The sequence below is a fragment of the Pinus tabuliformis genome, chromosome 8 (assembly GCF_031772625.1).
Source record: "Pinus tabuliformis cultivar Carrire ecotype Pingquan chromosome 8, CPIR1, whole genome shotgun sequence".
Taxonomy (NCBI): domain Eukaryota; kingdom Viridiplantae; phylum Streptophyta; class Pinopsida; order Pinales; family Pinaceae; genus Pinus; species Pinus tabuliformis.
In genome coordinates, this window is record NC_142294.1 from 1,816,550,748 (window position 1) to 1,816,566,117 (window position 15,370).

Genomic DNA, 15,370 nt, shown 5'->3' on the forward strand with positions numbered 1-15,370 from the left:
CCAACACATGCCTCTATGCCATTAACATCTAAATCGATATATGGCATATCAACAAAGGTGAAATTTTGGCAGATTGAACTTTAAGCATGGTGAAGAAACATGCAATGCGAATCACCCGATAAGGCGTTGTGTTGTGCGAAATATTTTTAAGCAATCTTCGGTAACCACTATGGTACTAAAGCAATTAATGACAAATTTGCAGCGTATTTAAATCATTTCGATTTCTCATATATTTCAGTTTTAAATATATAATTCCATAATTAAATATGAAATTCAAGACCTCTCTATCTTCATATTTAAAGTTCATTATCCTGGATTTGGTCTTAATTCTGGACAATTTATAAAATCATGGAGTTTATATGAAACTTATAATATTTTGAGAACATTCATCACTACATATTCTCATTCTCATTTTTGATGCATTTGTTTTAATTTCAATTCCGTTGAACACAAAGCATTCTATTTTTATATTTTACTGCTTGATTTAGTTTAAATAAAATAAATAATGATTTTGGGTTATAGGATTTTGGTTAGTTTGACTTCTTCATGTTTTTAATGTTAACTAAAAGAAGAAGTCAACTAGTATTGAAGAAACTGATACCTTTTAGGTAAGATCAAATGAAATTATCCAATGGTAAGATTCATGTACCCAATTTCATTAATTTTCATTATGTTACTTTAGTTTCATTTTAGTTTTTAAATTCTGTTGATATATAAATCTGTTTTGCAGCTCTTCATAAAAGCTTTCAATCCTTTTCCAGATCATATTTTGAAGTCTTATACTCTTCCCCTGGTTTTATTTCAAGAAGCAACGATAATCCTCGTTGAAACAACTACACTAGGAAGTTTTTGAACCTTTAGTTTGTTTCTTTAAGCATTCTTTTTATTAGAAAATGATTAAGATGATGCTTTGAAACAACAAGATTGACATCAGATAGAAAGTTTTCATTGTAGCTGAATTTTCCCAAAACATTTACAACCATGCAAGGTATAATTTTTCTAAATCTCGACATAAGAAGGAATGATTACATGATTATTTTCCTTTACTTCATTTTGTTGAGACATTGGTATAAACATTCTTGTTAGAGTTTATCTTTCAAAACTTGGATTTTCCTTTACACTTTTAAATTTTTTCATTTTTATTTTTGTTGGCTGATTTCTTTTCTCACTTTAGCTTAAGAATTCATTTATTTTGATTTTCAGTTTTAATTTTGGTGACTCTGCCATGATTTATATAGAAGACCTTCTTGTTACCTAACAATGGTCGGCATACATAGTGAAAAATTGTTAATAGTCACCTATTAATTTTTTTCTTAAAATCACTTAATAAAGTTTGTTTTTCTTATTATAAAGGTAGACATACTTAAGAAAGAGATTAAAAAACAAGAGAAGTTGAAAATGTATCATAGAATTTGGGAAATTTCTTTTTTCATCAAAATTATAATTATTTTGAGATTTCGATATTTTATTAGGATCTTTCAAAATTCTATTATCAGTCAAGAAAAGTTATTTTTAACCAAGTAAAGACACTTTACAGCAAAGCACCTTTAACCCTGAAATTTTCATTCTTAACTCTTAAGGAGTCAATAATTCTCCTTGTCAAAGAAGTCTTATTTTTATAGAGTGTAATCCAAAAAATATTTAAACTTAAAAGATAATAGGTTTCATCATGAGCTTGTTTACTATGATCATAGGGGAAAAATAGGTTGACATTACCAACATTGTTAAACAAACTAGAGTAATGGCTTATGATTGCAAACAATTATAAGAGAAGGGGTCTCATCACGAGCCAGCTTGTTTAGTCCAATTATAACCACTGAATGCCATTGTCAACTATCTGGCTACCAAACTAGGACAATGGCTTTTAAGAACTAAAAAATAAAAAATAAACATATATAAATAGATTTATCTCTAGGTCAATAATTCTTAAATAGATGGGATTCTGAATCAGTGATGATTAAAAGGTAACCTTGTCAAGACTATAAATGTTTGCTGGCAGCAGTGGCTCTATCTGTGACAAATGAGTATATTTTAAAAGCTAAGCTGTAAAGTGACCTCTGCTTTATTTCTACAACTAATTAAGGGTTGATATATAGTTTTGAAATATTTTAATTTATGAGGAATTTTAAGAAAAATTACAGTAAGATGATTCTTGCTTTTATTCGGACTAATGAACCTAGTCAAACATTTCAAAAATACTTCTCTCTTCTTTAATTATTTTTACTTTAATTTTAGAAAAATATCATTCATATCAAATAGAGATAACTGGTTCTTCTCCCGTGTGTTGCCATCGTTGTGGTAAAACACAACCCCCTCATTTTTGACCTGTTCACTTCAAATAATGGAGACCCTTTCTATAAAAATTTTGGCTAAACGCTTTTTAGGATTTTTATTAAGTTGATTATCCTATGCTTTTGTTAATTTTTCATTTTCTTTAGATTCTTGTTTTGATTGCATTGTTAAAATCGGTTTTTTATAAGCTTCCCATTGATGCTTGTTTTACTTCACTTGGTCAACTTGTTTGTAAATTGCACTCCTTTGAAGTCTAATCATTTATGTAGCCTGGGTTAAAATGTGTAAAATGTACAATATTCCATTTTTGTAATTAAATTAGTTCAATAATGTATTTATTTTAAATATTAACCCCTAGTTAGTTATTACTAACATTTTTCATTTTTTACTTGTACAACCAAATCATAAAGCATCAGGATTTCAATCATTTATTCCAATTTTCTATTTTCAAATAAATTACTAATCTCGAAAACTCAAAATGTCAAAGTGGCTGTAGTTTATATTTTTTATTTTTATCAAAGTGGTTGTAGTTTAGATAAGAAAATACACTTTAGATAATTTCATAATTTAATTAAATATCATTAAAATAAAATCAAAACAAAAATGATTTAACATTAAATTTTAAAATTAATTAAATTAATTATTATAATAAAATATAATTAATTTAATTAAATTAAAATTTAATATAAAAATAATAAAAATTTTATAACACAATAGCTACATTGCATCGCAAGTTCTTAATCGCAACATTGTTTTTTTTTTTAACAGAAACGGTTAGAGAGATATATTAATTTCTGGCCAAAATGCCGCAATTCTGATTACAGTATGCAGAGCAAAAACCGTAATGCTCTTTGTCCAGGACCGAGGTCTCTTTTCCTATGCTACACCAGAGATTTTTACAAACTGTTTTTCTGGCAACCGCCTCTATTTTTCCCAATTTAAAAATGCAAACAAACTGCTTCAGTATAAGCCAGTAAATCATGAACACCAGGTGATTAAGGAATGGGATCCCAACCTTCTTCTTCATCTCTGAGAATGACTCCGAGGGGAAGAAGAGCAGCTTTATTAGCTTCAGTGTCAGCCTCTTTGTTGTTGTCTCTCTTGACATGATAGAATTTCAAGCTCTGGAAAGAATTTGAAAGTATTCTTGTTCTGGTAATCAACCTGGACAGCCTTAGATCTGATGGGACAGAGCTGTCAATAATAGTTTTTATGATAGTCTGGGAGTCTCCCATCACTATTGCATCATTGATTCCGAGAATTTTAAGTTGCTTCAGCCCTTGGAAAAGGGCCAGAGCTTCAACTTGAATGCTGGTGTTGAAGCCCACTCCCCAGGCGAATCTGAGAACAGTTCTACCATCCGCTCTCTTAACAACTCCACCAACATCGGATCTGCCCAGGTTGCCTTTGGCAGCCCCATCGAAGAAGAGGATAATATGCTCCTGCTTTCAGCAAAGGGCTAAGAAATCTGCAGCGTTGAGACGAATTTGCCAGTCTTTAAGGTGGACGGGAGGCCTAACAATTTCAATAAATCGAAGGTCCAGGGAATAGCCCCAAGCTGCATCAAGATCACTCATACCTGCCCCATCAAGCTGATCACCAACACATTCCTTTAGCTGTGTTTTGGTTTTAACCCAGACAATCTTGAAATCTCTCTTCTTGTCTCTGAAAATCCTCTGATTTCTTTCCAACCAGGTGTGCCAACAAATTAATTTGGGGAGAATACACCAGGCAGCTTTAAGATGAACATTTTGTGTAGAGCCTCCGGGATACGACCGCTTCCAATTCGAGAACAACTCTGGAATATTATTGGGGAGGATGAAATCCACCCTCCAAGGGCCTAAGGCCGCGTTCCAAAGATCGGATACAAACTTACAATTCAACATCAAATGCGCATCAGTTTCTAAATTCTCACCATACAGGGAACAACGAGAGGGGCCGTGGTAACCTCTTTTTTGTAATCTGTCATCGTCAAAATGCGCTGGTGACAGAGGAGCCAACAAAAATGGTCGATTTTTGGGAGCGAACGCTGAAACCAAACTCCTTGCCAAGGTTTCGAATCTGGGGGTACATGTGGATACGCTGAGATCTACCTGTATCCCTGAGAGACGGTGTAACACCAGGCGACGAGCCCCAGCCCCGAACGTCTGCCTTTCTGCTGTTCAAGGGAGCCTTACCATTCAGGAAGTCCGAGAAGATTGCCAGTTCGTTTGATAGGGACTGGGGCACCTCAAACTTAATCCAGCTGAGCCAGTGACCGTTCTCCCAATTCGATATATCCCACAGTGTAATGAGCCCCGATCTGTGCATCCAGTCTTTCAACGCTGACAGGGAGCGATCATCAGATAGAGGGTCGCAGCCCATTATACGATCCTCCCAAATCCTGATTTGCTTGCCATTACCCGGAATCCAATGAGCATGATCGTTGATTAGCGAGGAGGATTTTACACAGAGTTTTTGAATTAGCGAGCTAGAGTTTGCTTTGGGGTGATCTAAGCACCTTTTCCTCTGCCCACGAAAGAACTTTTTCCACAAGGCGAGCTGAGCCCACCCCGGATTTGGGGCAATGATCCTCCAGATCAATTTTGCTCCCAACGCCATATTTTGCCTGCAAAGGTTCTTAAAGTTCAGGCCGCCTTCCAATCTGGGCATGGAAACTTTAGGCCAACTTAATAGAGGGATTTTATTATCGTTAGCTTTCCCACCTTTCCAAAAGAATTTTCTGATATGATCCTCCTTTTTCTTTATGATTCCAACAGGGGCCAACATCACTACAAATTGATATATGGGGAGGCTGTTAAGGATAGCTTTTATTAGAACTGACTTCCCTGCTAGGTTAAGCCAGTTAAAACCCCAAAATGGATCTTAGTCTTGAACTCTTCCAGAAGGGGCAACCAATCTCTGTGGAAAGCACGCTTTTGAAAGATAGGGAGGCCCAAATACTTGAAGGAGGACCAAGTTGAGGATGCTGCGAATCCAAAACAACTGGAGATGGCTTGTAGTGTGGAGGAAGGGGTGTTCTAGCAGTAGACCTGGCATTTGCCCTTATTCAGCTTGCTTCCAGAGTCTTCACAGTAATCATCAACCACTTCTTTGAAGCTTTTAGCTGAGGACACAGAGGCAGCACCCAGCAAGAGGGAATCATCCGCGAATAACGCATGATTTATGTTATTAACCCCTCTCGCAATGTTCAGACCCATAAGATCTTGGTCCTGTTGCTTTTTGTTCAAGAGGAAGCTGAGAACGGAAGCTTGGAGGACAAAGAGCAGAGGTGATAAAGGACACCCTTGCCTCAAACCACGAGAAGCTTTGAAGAAATCTGAGGCCCTCCCATTCACCAGAGGGGCTATCCAAGGCTCACTGATACAGGCCTTAATCTAGTTAATAAATTTGGGGCCAAATCCAAATTTGCGCAGGACATCCAACAGAAAGCTGTGTCTCACTCTGTCAAAGGCACTCTCAAGATCTAGCTTGACAACCATACCTTTCTCTTTGCGAACCAAACTAGAGTGGATCGCCTCTTGGACCAGGATGAAGTTGTCCACGATCTGTCTTCCCTGAATAAATCCTCCCTGGTTCGCAGGAATGATGTCCGGGAGGATGATTTTTAATCTGTTGGCAATAACTTTGGTGATCAGCTTATAGCCTATATTACAAAGGGATATAGGGCGAAACCGACTGAAGGAGTTGGCTCCTTTCTCCTTGGGAATGAGGGCCAAGAAGGCCGAATTAGTACTTCCCCCAATTTTCTGGCACTCTTGGGATTTCCGTATCATTCTGCATAGGTCTTTCTCCACAATCTGCCAACAGATCTGAATGAATCCGGCAGTGAAACCATCAGGGCCCGGGGCCTTATCTGGTTCCATAGCGAGGAGAGCGACTTTTATTTCATGGTTGGAGATCTCAGCCTCCAAAAATTGGTTATTTCTTTTGGTTATCAGGAATGGCACCTCATTCACCAGGGAAGAAGCATGATTGGCGGGCTCTTCTTCACTATAAATATTTTTGAAATGAATGGAGGCCACATTCTTTATGCTACTGATGTCTCTATGGGTGATAGTCTCAAATTTAATTTCAGATATGGAATTGTAACATTTTCGGGCCTGAGCTTGCTTATGGAAGAAAGAAGAGTTTCTATCTCCTGCCTTGAGCCAAAGACTGTGGGATTTCAATCTCCAATACTCTTCCTCTGCCAAGCTAGCCTTAAGGAGCATGCGCTGAAGATTAGCCTCCTTGTCAAGTAATTCTTTAGTGATCTCAGCATTTTCCGAAACCAAATGATGTGATTCGAGGCACTCCTGGATCCTTTTTCTTTCCACAACAGGATTTGGTAAGGATTTTACCCAGGACTTTAGAGCAGCTTTGACTCTCCTGAGTTTCTCTTCCCAAACAAAGAATGCAGAGCCTTTGACAGGGAGCTTCCAGGTTTCTTTTATCAGAGGCAAGAAAGACTGCTCCTTGGCCCAGTGAGAGTTAAATTTAAAAGGAATGGGACCTTGATCCGAATGAGCTAGCAGCTTGAGTTTAATGGGAAGATGATCAGAAACACTGCAAGGAAGAATATGCATTCTAGATTCCAGACCAAGAAGAAGAAAAGAGCTTTGAACGAGAAATCTATCTAACCTTGCAGCGATGTGACCTGGACCAATTCTTTCGTTTGTCCATGTGTACTTCCCAGCCGAAGGCTTGATGTCGATCATATCCCAGTCGAGAAACAAGTCCTCAACCCATTCCCGCGCCGAATCCCTGATTATGCTTCCTCCACGTTTTTTAGACAACGATAATGTTAGGTTAAGATCCCCTGCTATAATAATATTAGCTAAGTATTCAATATCTGCCAGATTCCTTATGGAGTCCCAACAGAGATTTTTCTCTGCTGAGCTAACGGGAGCATAAACATTGAATAGAGAGAGTATCGTATCTGTATCTGTGTGTTGGATTTTTGAGAACAACCAATGGGTATTTTTAACTTCTTTGATCTTTGTAAATTTGTTTGCATTCCAAATAGTGCCCAGTCCACCAGAAGCACCTCGAGCTGAGACTGCTTGTCCTTTGCTTTGCTTCCACAACTTCTTGCCGATCTGGAGGAAGGCATAATCCTCCATTTTGGTCTCCTGGATGAGGAGAATGTCGAGAGATTCTGTTCTTATCAGGCTTCTTATAGCTTCTTCTTTTGTTCTGCTCCCCAATCCCCTGCAATTCTGGGAGACAATATTCATCACTTGCATTTTGAGTGGTGAGCTCCCTTAGAGCTCTGGGGCTGATTTTTGTTCTTCTTCGGAGTATTTGCCAAAAGATTCTCAAGGGTTGGTTGACTTCCCTGGAGCTTGTCTTTGTAGGTCTCTTATTCTCTTTCTTCCCGCACAGATTTTCGACCTCTCAATGATCTTCTGGCCGAGGTTTGCGAAGCTCCTATTTCACCTTCTTCTTCTGATTCCTCTGAGCTTTGCACCTCCTCTGTCTCTTCAATGAGAGGCTCTTTTGGTCTGTCTTCATTGCTTTCCACCTGTATTGGTTCCTTGAGGGACTCCTTGGGGATCGATTCTTCTTTCTGTGTCTCTGGTTCTAGGGAACCTTCCAAAGCTGGGCTTAACAGAGTGTATTTGTTTCCTTGCTCTTCCATGTTAGGGGTTTGATTTCTAGGGGTAACCTGAGAACCATTGCCTTTTGTATTTCCTGTTCGATTGGATTTGTGGGCATTTTTGGGTCTTTTGACCTAGGTCCAGCCTTCATCCTTTCCTTTCTCCATTTCAGTATTCTTTGGACAGTTCCGAGCCAAGTGGCCATAAACCTGGCATTTCCTGCACTTGAACGGGAGCTGCTCATAATCCAGCTTCTGAACATGAGACCAGCTTCCAACCCTGATCTTTATTGCCTCAGGCAAGCCAACTTCCAGGTCAACTTCAACGCAGATTCTTGCATAGTCAAATTGATCCTTGTTATTTGCTCGGTCGATGAATTTTCCCAAGGTGTTACCGATATGCTTTAGGGAATCCCAATTCCAGCAATGCACAGGCAGATTGGGCAACCTAACCCATACAGGAACGACTGTGGGAACGTCAACTGAAGGGTCAAAATCAGGTGTCCACTTGTTGAGATACAACCCCTGAGGGCCCATGAAGTAGGGGCCGTTCCGGAATATCAGATCTTTATCCTCTTTATCAGTAAATTAAAACATGAAGAATCCCTTCCCTAAGAAATACGAAGTGACTCCATTCTTAATCAACGAAGCCCAGTTTCTAGCAATCCAGCTCTCCGTGGATTTGGGGGAGGGCCAGAGGCCTGTAAACTGACCTACCAGAGCTCTCTCAGCCAGGGAAAGGGCGACCTTGATCGGACCCTCAGGAGGAAGCGAGATCTCTGGGATATCATCCAATCGTTTCACGAACTTCGCAAATTCTATAGCTTTCTTCTTCGGCAGGGATTCCAGAAGCTTAAGGAAGGCTTTAGCATCGGAATGGGGGGGTGGAGGGGGCGGATCCATTGTAAGCGGATCAAACCCCACAAGCCATATCAGGAGCTACGCACAGAGTGAAGGGAGTCCCAGCAGATTCAGGACAGAGAACCGCGTAGAGAGACACCACGCAGAGGAGCACCTCACAGGAAAGAGCCCACAGGAGGCCTACGGACCCCACCAAGCAGCCCGAGGGCCGAGCAGTCGACAGGAGCAGAGGAGTAGAGTGGCGGCTAGGTCTCAGCAGTGGGACCTTAATCGCAACATTGTTAACAAACCCCAACAATTCCATTTTTGCGATCTTCCGATTGCAAAAATTCAAGGGCGTGCCGTATTAACCAAAGTCTTGTATGAGCTTTGTGGTTTGGTTTTTTTTAGCTTCAAGTTCTCACTCATATGAATGAGTGAAGTGGTAGTGTGAATGTCGTATGAGTGAAGTGGTAACGTAAATGTATTGGTAGGGTAGTTTAAATTAATGTTAAAATAAATATTTAATATTTAAATATTAAATTTTAAATTAATTAAAGTAATCAATATATAAAATATAATTAGTTTAATTTAATTAAAATTAATTGTTGATTAGAATAAGTTAGTTTATAATTAACAATTAAATCAGAATTAATTATTAGATAATTAGAGTCTAATTTAGGATTAGATTTTTAATTAAAATTCTGATTTTAGCTCAACAACAGAATTTCCATAATTCTGCTAGATTTGAGTCATCAACTTTGAAGGCTCATAGATTGAATTTTACTTGGTCAAATGAGGCCGAGAATGGCTCATTGGAAAGATAAAATCAAAGAGAACATTTCTGAGGAGGTTTCACTAACAGATTTGGTCAATTTTTGAGTTAAAAATCAGGCAGAAGATCAAGCTCCGAATTTTTAAAAAACAAAATCAATTATTTGAGTTTTATTTTTTGCATTTTCATTTGTCCAAGCCTCTTCTGAATATAGATCCATTCGTCAATGATATCCTTAGTCAATTAAACCACCCTAGGCATCTATAGAAATCTTATATTTTATTTTCAATTATTTAATTAATTGCATTTGATTGGATTTGTTTTAATGCAAAAAATGGCATTTTGATTTTATTATTGCATCTTAATTTATTTTGATTTTTTTTACAGGAAAATAGTAGAAGAGATATGGAGAAAAGATCTCAATCAATGAGAATGCTCCAGCAATTAAAGATGGGAATTTTGAGCAAATAAAATTGATTGGGCAGATTTTTATTCAACAAACTTTCCTCTCAAAAATACCTTTGGAAATATTATAAATGACAGATTGCAGAATGTAAAAGGGGCTGCTCTCCTCTGCAATTCTGGAATTATAAAAACACCTTTGTAATAAGGATTTAGAATTGTAGGTGGGAGGAGTGGAATCTCAGATCTAGAAATTATTGAGGTTTTTCTTTTACATTCTGAGTTATGTATAATGAACAGAGTTTGCACTATTGTAGCTCTTGTTTTGAAAGCAGAAGCTCAGGCATTGTAAAGGACTATTAGAGACCGGAGCTGGAGAAATGGATTCAATAAATTGGCATTTCGAATACTATTGTTTTAAATGCTGGTTTCATTTTATGATGACAGGAATGTCTCAATTTACTTTTATATTTGTGCACTTTTGTTAGTATGGGTAATTTGTCTCTATTTTATGTTATTATTAATCTCTGCTCTTATGGGTTGAATTCTGATTTCTGAGAAACTATTTACTCATAAATATATCTTTTAATGCTGGTTTAATAAATAGTGATATGTTGTGAACTTCTTCCGCATATTATTGTTTAATAATTCAAGTTACTGATTAAATGATCAAAAATCATTTTGAGAACTTCTTCTTGAGTGTTGTCGATTGATTATTTAAGTTAAGAGGTCTCAATAGAATGTGTTTTGATATCTATAATGTCAGTTAATTGAACTACTTCATTAACTTGATATTCATTATAAATAAGACATATTTAAATCCCAATATTTTAAATATGTTGCTTTTGGTTGGGTTAGATCTATATCTGCCTAATTGAGATAGGATTAAGATAGTTTCTTTTCCTTGCATTTAAGAATAAGTTTTCATTTAAATTAATTTTTACATTCTTTTAAGTCCTCCCAAAGATGCAAACTTTAGTAGTGGATTGGCTGAGCCCTAAATCAGCTTAAGGATCACTTTCTTCCTTGATCAGCAAGAGGGTTGATCTGATGTCTCTTCTCCATTGGTGAATGAAAGTCATATTTTAAAGCCATTGGAGACTGAGAGAAGGTAACTGGACCTAGTTGAACCAGTCAGAACCACCATTCCAAATGGAAAATGAGCAGCTTTAAGGTCCGGACCGGGTGGTCATCCCCCATGTTGTAGCAACGATTTTCGAGGCTTCAACAGAACACAGTAAAAAGGAAGGTTGTGTACAGTCGAGATGTGGTGTTCAGAGAGGTAAAGATGTTATTAAACATGAATTCAAACCAAAGGAATCTGAGAAGATAAAGTTTGAGCTTAAGGAGGAAGAATCAGACTCTACAACAGAGGAGGAATCAGAAGATGAAGAGCCACAAACTCCGAGTGTGAGAAGATCAGTTCGAGAAAGAAGGCATCCGAAAAGGTATAGTCCATCTTCTTTCTATTCAAATTTTGATTTATCTGTTACTGATAATGATCCCAGAACTGTGAAGGAAGCAGTAGATTCAGAGGATGGAAAACTCTAGAAAGATGCCATAGTTGATGAAATGGCATCTTTGCACAAAAATGAGGCTTGGGATTTGGTGGAGTTGCTCGCTGGAAGAAAACCCATTGGCAGCAAATGAGTGTTCAAGAAGAAGATAAATGTAGAAGGAAAGGTGGAGAAATACAAAGCTCGGTTGGTAGCAAAAGGTTATTCCCAGGTGCTGGGAATTGATTTTGGTGATATTTTTTCTCCTGTTGCCAAGGTAACTTCTATTAGATTACGTTTATCTATTGCTGATGTATTTGATTTTGAGGTAGAACAGATGGATGTGAAGACAACATTTCTTCACGGGGATCTGGAAGAGGAGATTTACATGAAGAAACCTAAAGGCTTTGCGGCGAAGGATAAGAAAGAACTGGTATGCAAGTTAAAGAAGTCTCTGTATGGGTTAAAACAGTCACCAAGGATGTGGTATCAGAAATTTGATACATTTATATGGGGACTTGGCTTCACCAGAAGCAAAGTAGATCACTGTGTGTATTTTAAATTAATTGGTGACCATGTTATTTATGTGGTCTTGTATGTGGATGATATGTTGTTGGTTGGAAATGACAAAGAAATTATCCAAGATTTGAAGACCCATTTGTCCTCCAAATTCGACATGAAAGATCTTGGTGCTGCAAACTATATTTTGGGCATGGAAATTAAAAGAGATCGGACAAAGAGGAAGCTTTGGTTAAATCAGAGGAAGTATGTCGAGACAATATTTCAGAGGTTTAATATGCAGGATAGTAAACCGGTGAAGGTTCCTATTCCTGTAGGTGTAAAGTTATCTGTTGAACAGTGTCCCAAAACACATGAAGAGGAAGAGGACATGTCCCGTGTTCCATATGCAAGTGTAGTCAATAGCCTCATGTATGCAATGGTATGTATTAGAACAGACATTGCACATGCAGTGGGATTTTTGAGCAGGTTTATGTCAAAACTAGGGAAGGAGCACTGGACAACAGTGAAGTGGGGTTTTAGGTATTCATGTGGATACTAGTGATTATGGTTTGTGCTATCAAGGAAGACCAGGATTGGACAAAGTGTTGGATATTCATGGCTTTGTTGATGTAGGCTGGGTTGGAGATCTGGACCAGAGAAGATCTATAAGTGGGTATGTGTTTAACCTATTTGGAGGTGCAGTCAGTTGGATGAGTAAGAAACAATTTGTAGTGGCACTATCAACTACAGAGGCAGAAGACATGGCAGCAACTCGTGCAAGCAAGGAAGAAATTTGGTTGCAGAGATTGTGCTCAAGTATGGGGTTAGTACAGGGAGCTATAAGGATAGATTTGACAGCCAAAGTGAAATTTTCTTGGAAAAAAACTGTTATGAAACCAGCTCAAGAAAAGATAGAAAAGATAGATCAACGGCTTAGAATTCAGCCTCTTCGAGGGGGCAACCTCCTTTACATTACATAAATGAACAATTCTTGGATGATACAAATGACAAAACCTCCTTTCTATATATAGGAGTCTAAGGAGTCACAATATAATCTAGCCGACCTAACAATAATAATATAAAGCCACAAAAATAACAATAGAGGGATTCTATGGGGCACAGTAATAACAATATGGGGGCAATAGGGGCACAACAATATTAATAAGGGGTATAACTACAATAGTAATGGGGTAATCACTAGTATTATAGGGACCCAACATGCCCCTCTCCTTCAAAAAAGTGTTGTCCTCAACGCTTGAGTAGTTCTGGATGCTTCTGCATAAAATTCTCATCCTCCCATGTGGAATCTTCAGCGGATAAGTTCTTCCACTTGATAAGATACTCTGAAATTGAACGATTTCGTAGCTGTCGAGTTCTTGTTTCTGTGACTGCTTCCGGTTCCAATATAATTTTTCTTTCCTCGTCAAGTTCTGGCAATATTGTTTGAACTGGAAGCTTGTCGCCTATAACCTTCTTTAAACATGAAACATGGAAAACTGGGTGCAATCGAGAAGCTGCAGGAAGCTCCAATTTGTATGCCATAGTACCAATATTTTGCAACACCTTGTACTGACCATAATACTTTGGTGATAATTTATTATCCTTCTTAGCTTGCTTGAGGGACATTTGCTTATATGGTTGTAGCTGTAGGAATACCCAATCACCTACATCAAAACTTCTTTCACTGCGATTATGATCTGCCTGTTGTTTCATTCTATTCTGTGCCAACACGAGGTTATCCTTTAAGAGTTGGAGGACTTGTTGTTGATGTTCGATGTGATGTTCCACTGCCCGAACCTTAGAATTTTCTCTTAAATATGATGTGATGGATGGTGGTTGATACCCATAAAGTGCCATAAATGGGGTCATTTTTGTTGCTGTATGGAAGGAAGTGTTATACCACCATTCAGCCAGAGGCAACCATTTGACCCATTGTGTCTGTTTATCAGATACAAAGCAACGAAGATATCCTTCCAAACATTTGTTTACTATCTCAGTTTGCCCATCAGATTGAGGATGATAAGATGAGCTATGAGCTAACTGAGTACCAAGACAAGAAAATAATTCTGTCCAAAAATTTCCAGTGAAAATGGGATCTCTGTCACTTACAATAATCTTTGGGTTTCCATGTAGCTTTTGAATTGTTTCCATAAATGCAGTAGAAACTGTACTGGCTTTAAATGGATGTGATAATGCACAAAAGTGTGCATACTTGGTAAGTCTGTCAACTACCACCATGATGACACTCTTTCCCTCAGACTTGGGTAAACCTGTGATAAAATCCATTGAAACCTCCTCCCAACGTTGGCTTGGAATGGATAAAGGTTGTAATAGACCCGGTGTCTTAATTGTTTCAACTTTATTTTGTTGGCAAACCAAACATTCTGCCACAAAATTTTGAATATCTGATTTAAGGCCATCCCAAAAAAATTCCTTCTTAACCCTGTGGTAAGTTTTTAAAAATCCTGAGTGCCCTCCTAAGGGAGAAGTGTGCAATTCCATAAGAATCTTTTGTTTTAGCTGGGAATTCTTACAGAGGTATAAGCGATCTTTGTACCATAACGAATCATTTTGCCAGCTAAATGTATCAGATGTACTGGAATCTTGTTGTAACTTTCGAATAAGTGCCCACACTTCTTCGTCATTCTTCCATTCCTCCCTTGCTTCGTTTATCCAATCTGGTTGGATAATAGAAATGGCGCACAACAATGCTTCCACATCCTCATCCTTTCTTGAGAGTGCATCTGCCACCACATTTTGCTTCCCTTTTTTGTAGATGATTTCAAAGTCATAACCCAACATCTTTGTGACCCACTTTTGTTGCTCTTCAGAGGATAATCTTTTTCTAAAAAGTATTTAAGGCTATCATGATCCGTTTTTACCTTGAAGTGTCTTCCCATTAGGTAGGGTCGCCATTTCTTAAGTGCATGGAGTATTGCCAACATTTCCTTCTCATAAATAGCTTTGCTTAAAAACTTTCCCTTGATTGGACGACTTTCAAAAGCAATGGGTCTTTCATCTTGCATTAGAACAGCACCAATTCCATTTCCTGAAGCATCACATTCCACAATAAAGGTTTTTGTGAAGTCCGGTGTAGCTAAGACCGGTGCTTGGCACATTGCCTCTTTAAGATGTTCAAAGGCCTTTGTTGCTTCCGGAGTCCATGAAAATGCATCTTTCTTCAATAATGTTGTTAGAGGTGCTGCTATTCTCCCATAATTCTTAACAAACTTGCGATAATACCCTGTCAACCCAAGAAATCCTCGCAGATGCTTTATGGATGTGGGGATTTTCCATTCCTTAATGGCTTTAATTTTGCTAGGGTCTACCTTAACTCCTTCATGAGATACAATATGACCCAAATATTCCACCTCCTGGACTCCAAAGAAACATTTGGATCTTTTTGCATATAATTGTTTCTCCTCCAATAGTTGTAGCACCCTGTCAACATGTTCAACATGATCCTTCCAAGACTTGCTGTAG

The 15,370-nt window shown here is 38.0% G+C and overlaps 2 protein-coding genes across 2 annotated transcripts; both read right to left on the reverse strand.

The window, feature by feature from the left end:
• Positions 1-3,287: 3,287 nt before the first annotated feature.
• LOC149243537 (uncharacterized) lies at positions 3,288-3,880 on the reverse strand. Its single transcript, XM_089371237.1, has 2 exons — positions 3,872-3,880; positions 3,288-3,734 (listed from the first exon to the last, which is right to left on the reverse strand). The coding sequence occupies exons 1-2, from the start codon at positions 3,878-3,880 to the stop codon at positions 3,288-3,290; spliced, it is 456 nt and encodes a 151-aa protein (XP_089227363.1).
• Positions 3,881-8,008: 4,128 nt separating this feature from the next.
• Positions 8,009-8,410, reverse strand: LOC149243538 (uncharacterized). Its single transcript, XM_089371238.1, has one exon. It carries the CDS (start codon positions 8,408-8,410, stop codon positions 8,009-8,011), a length of 402 nt encoding a protein of 133 aa, XP_089227364.1.
• Between the last annotated feature and the right edge of the window lie 6,960 nt (positions 8,411-15,370).

Bases quoted from the DNA above. Each gene is read 5' to 3' on its own strand.
- LOC149243538 (XM_089371238.1), bottom strand. From the start codon at position 8,410: ATGGGCCCTCAGGGGTTGTATCTCAACAAGTGGACACCTGATTTTGAC.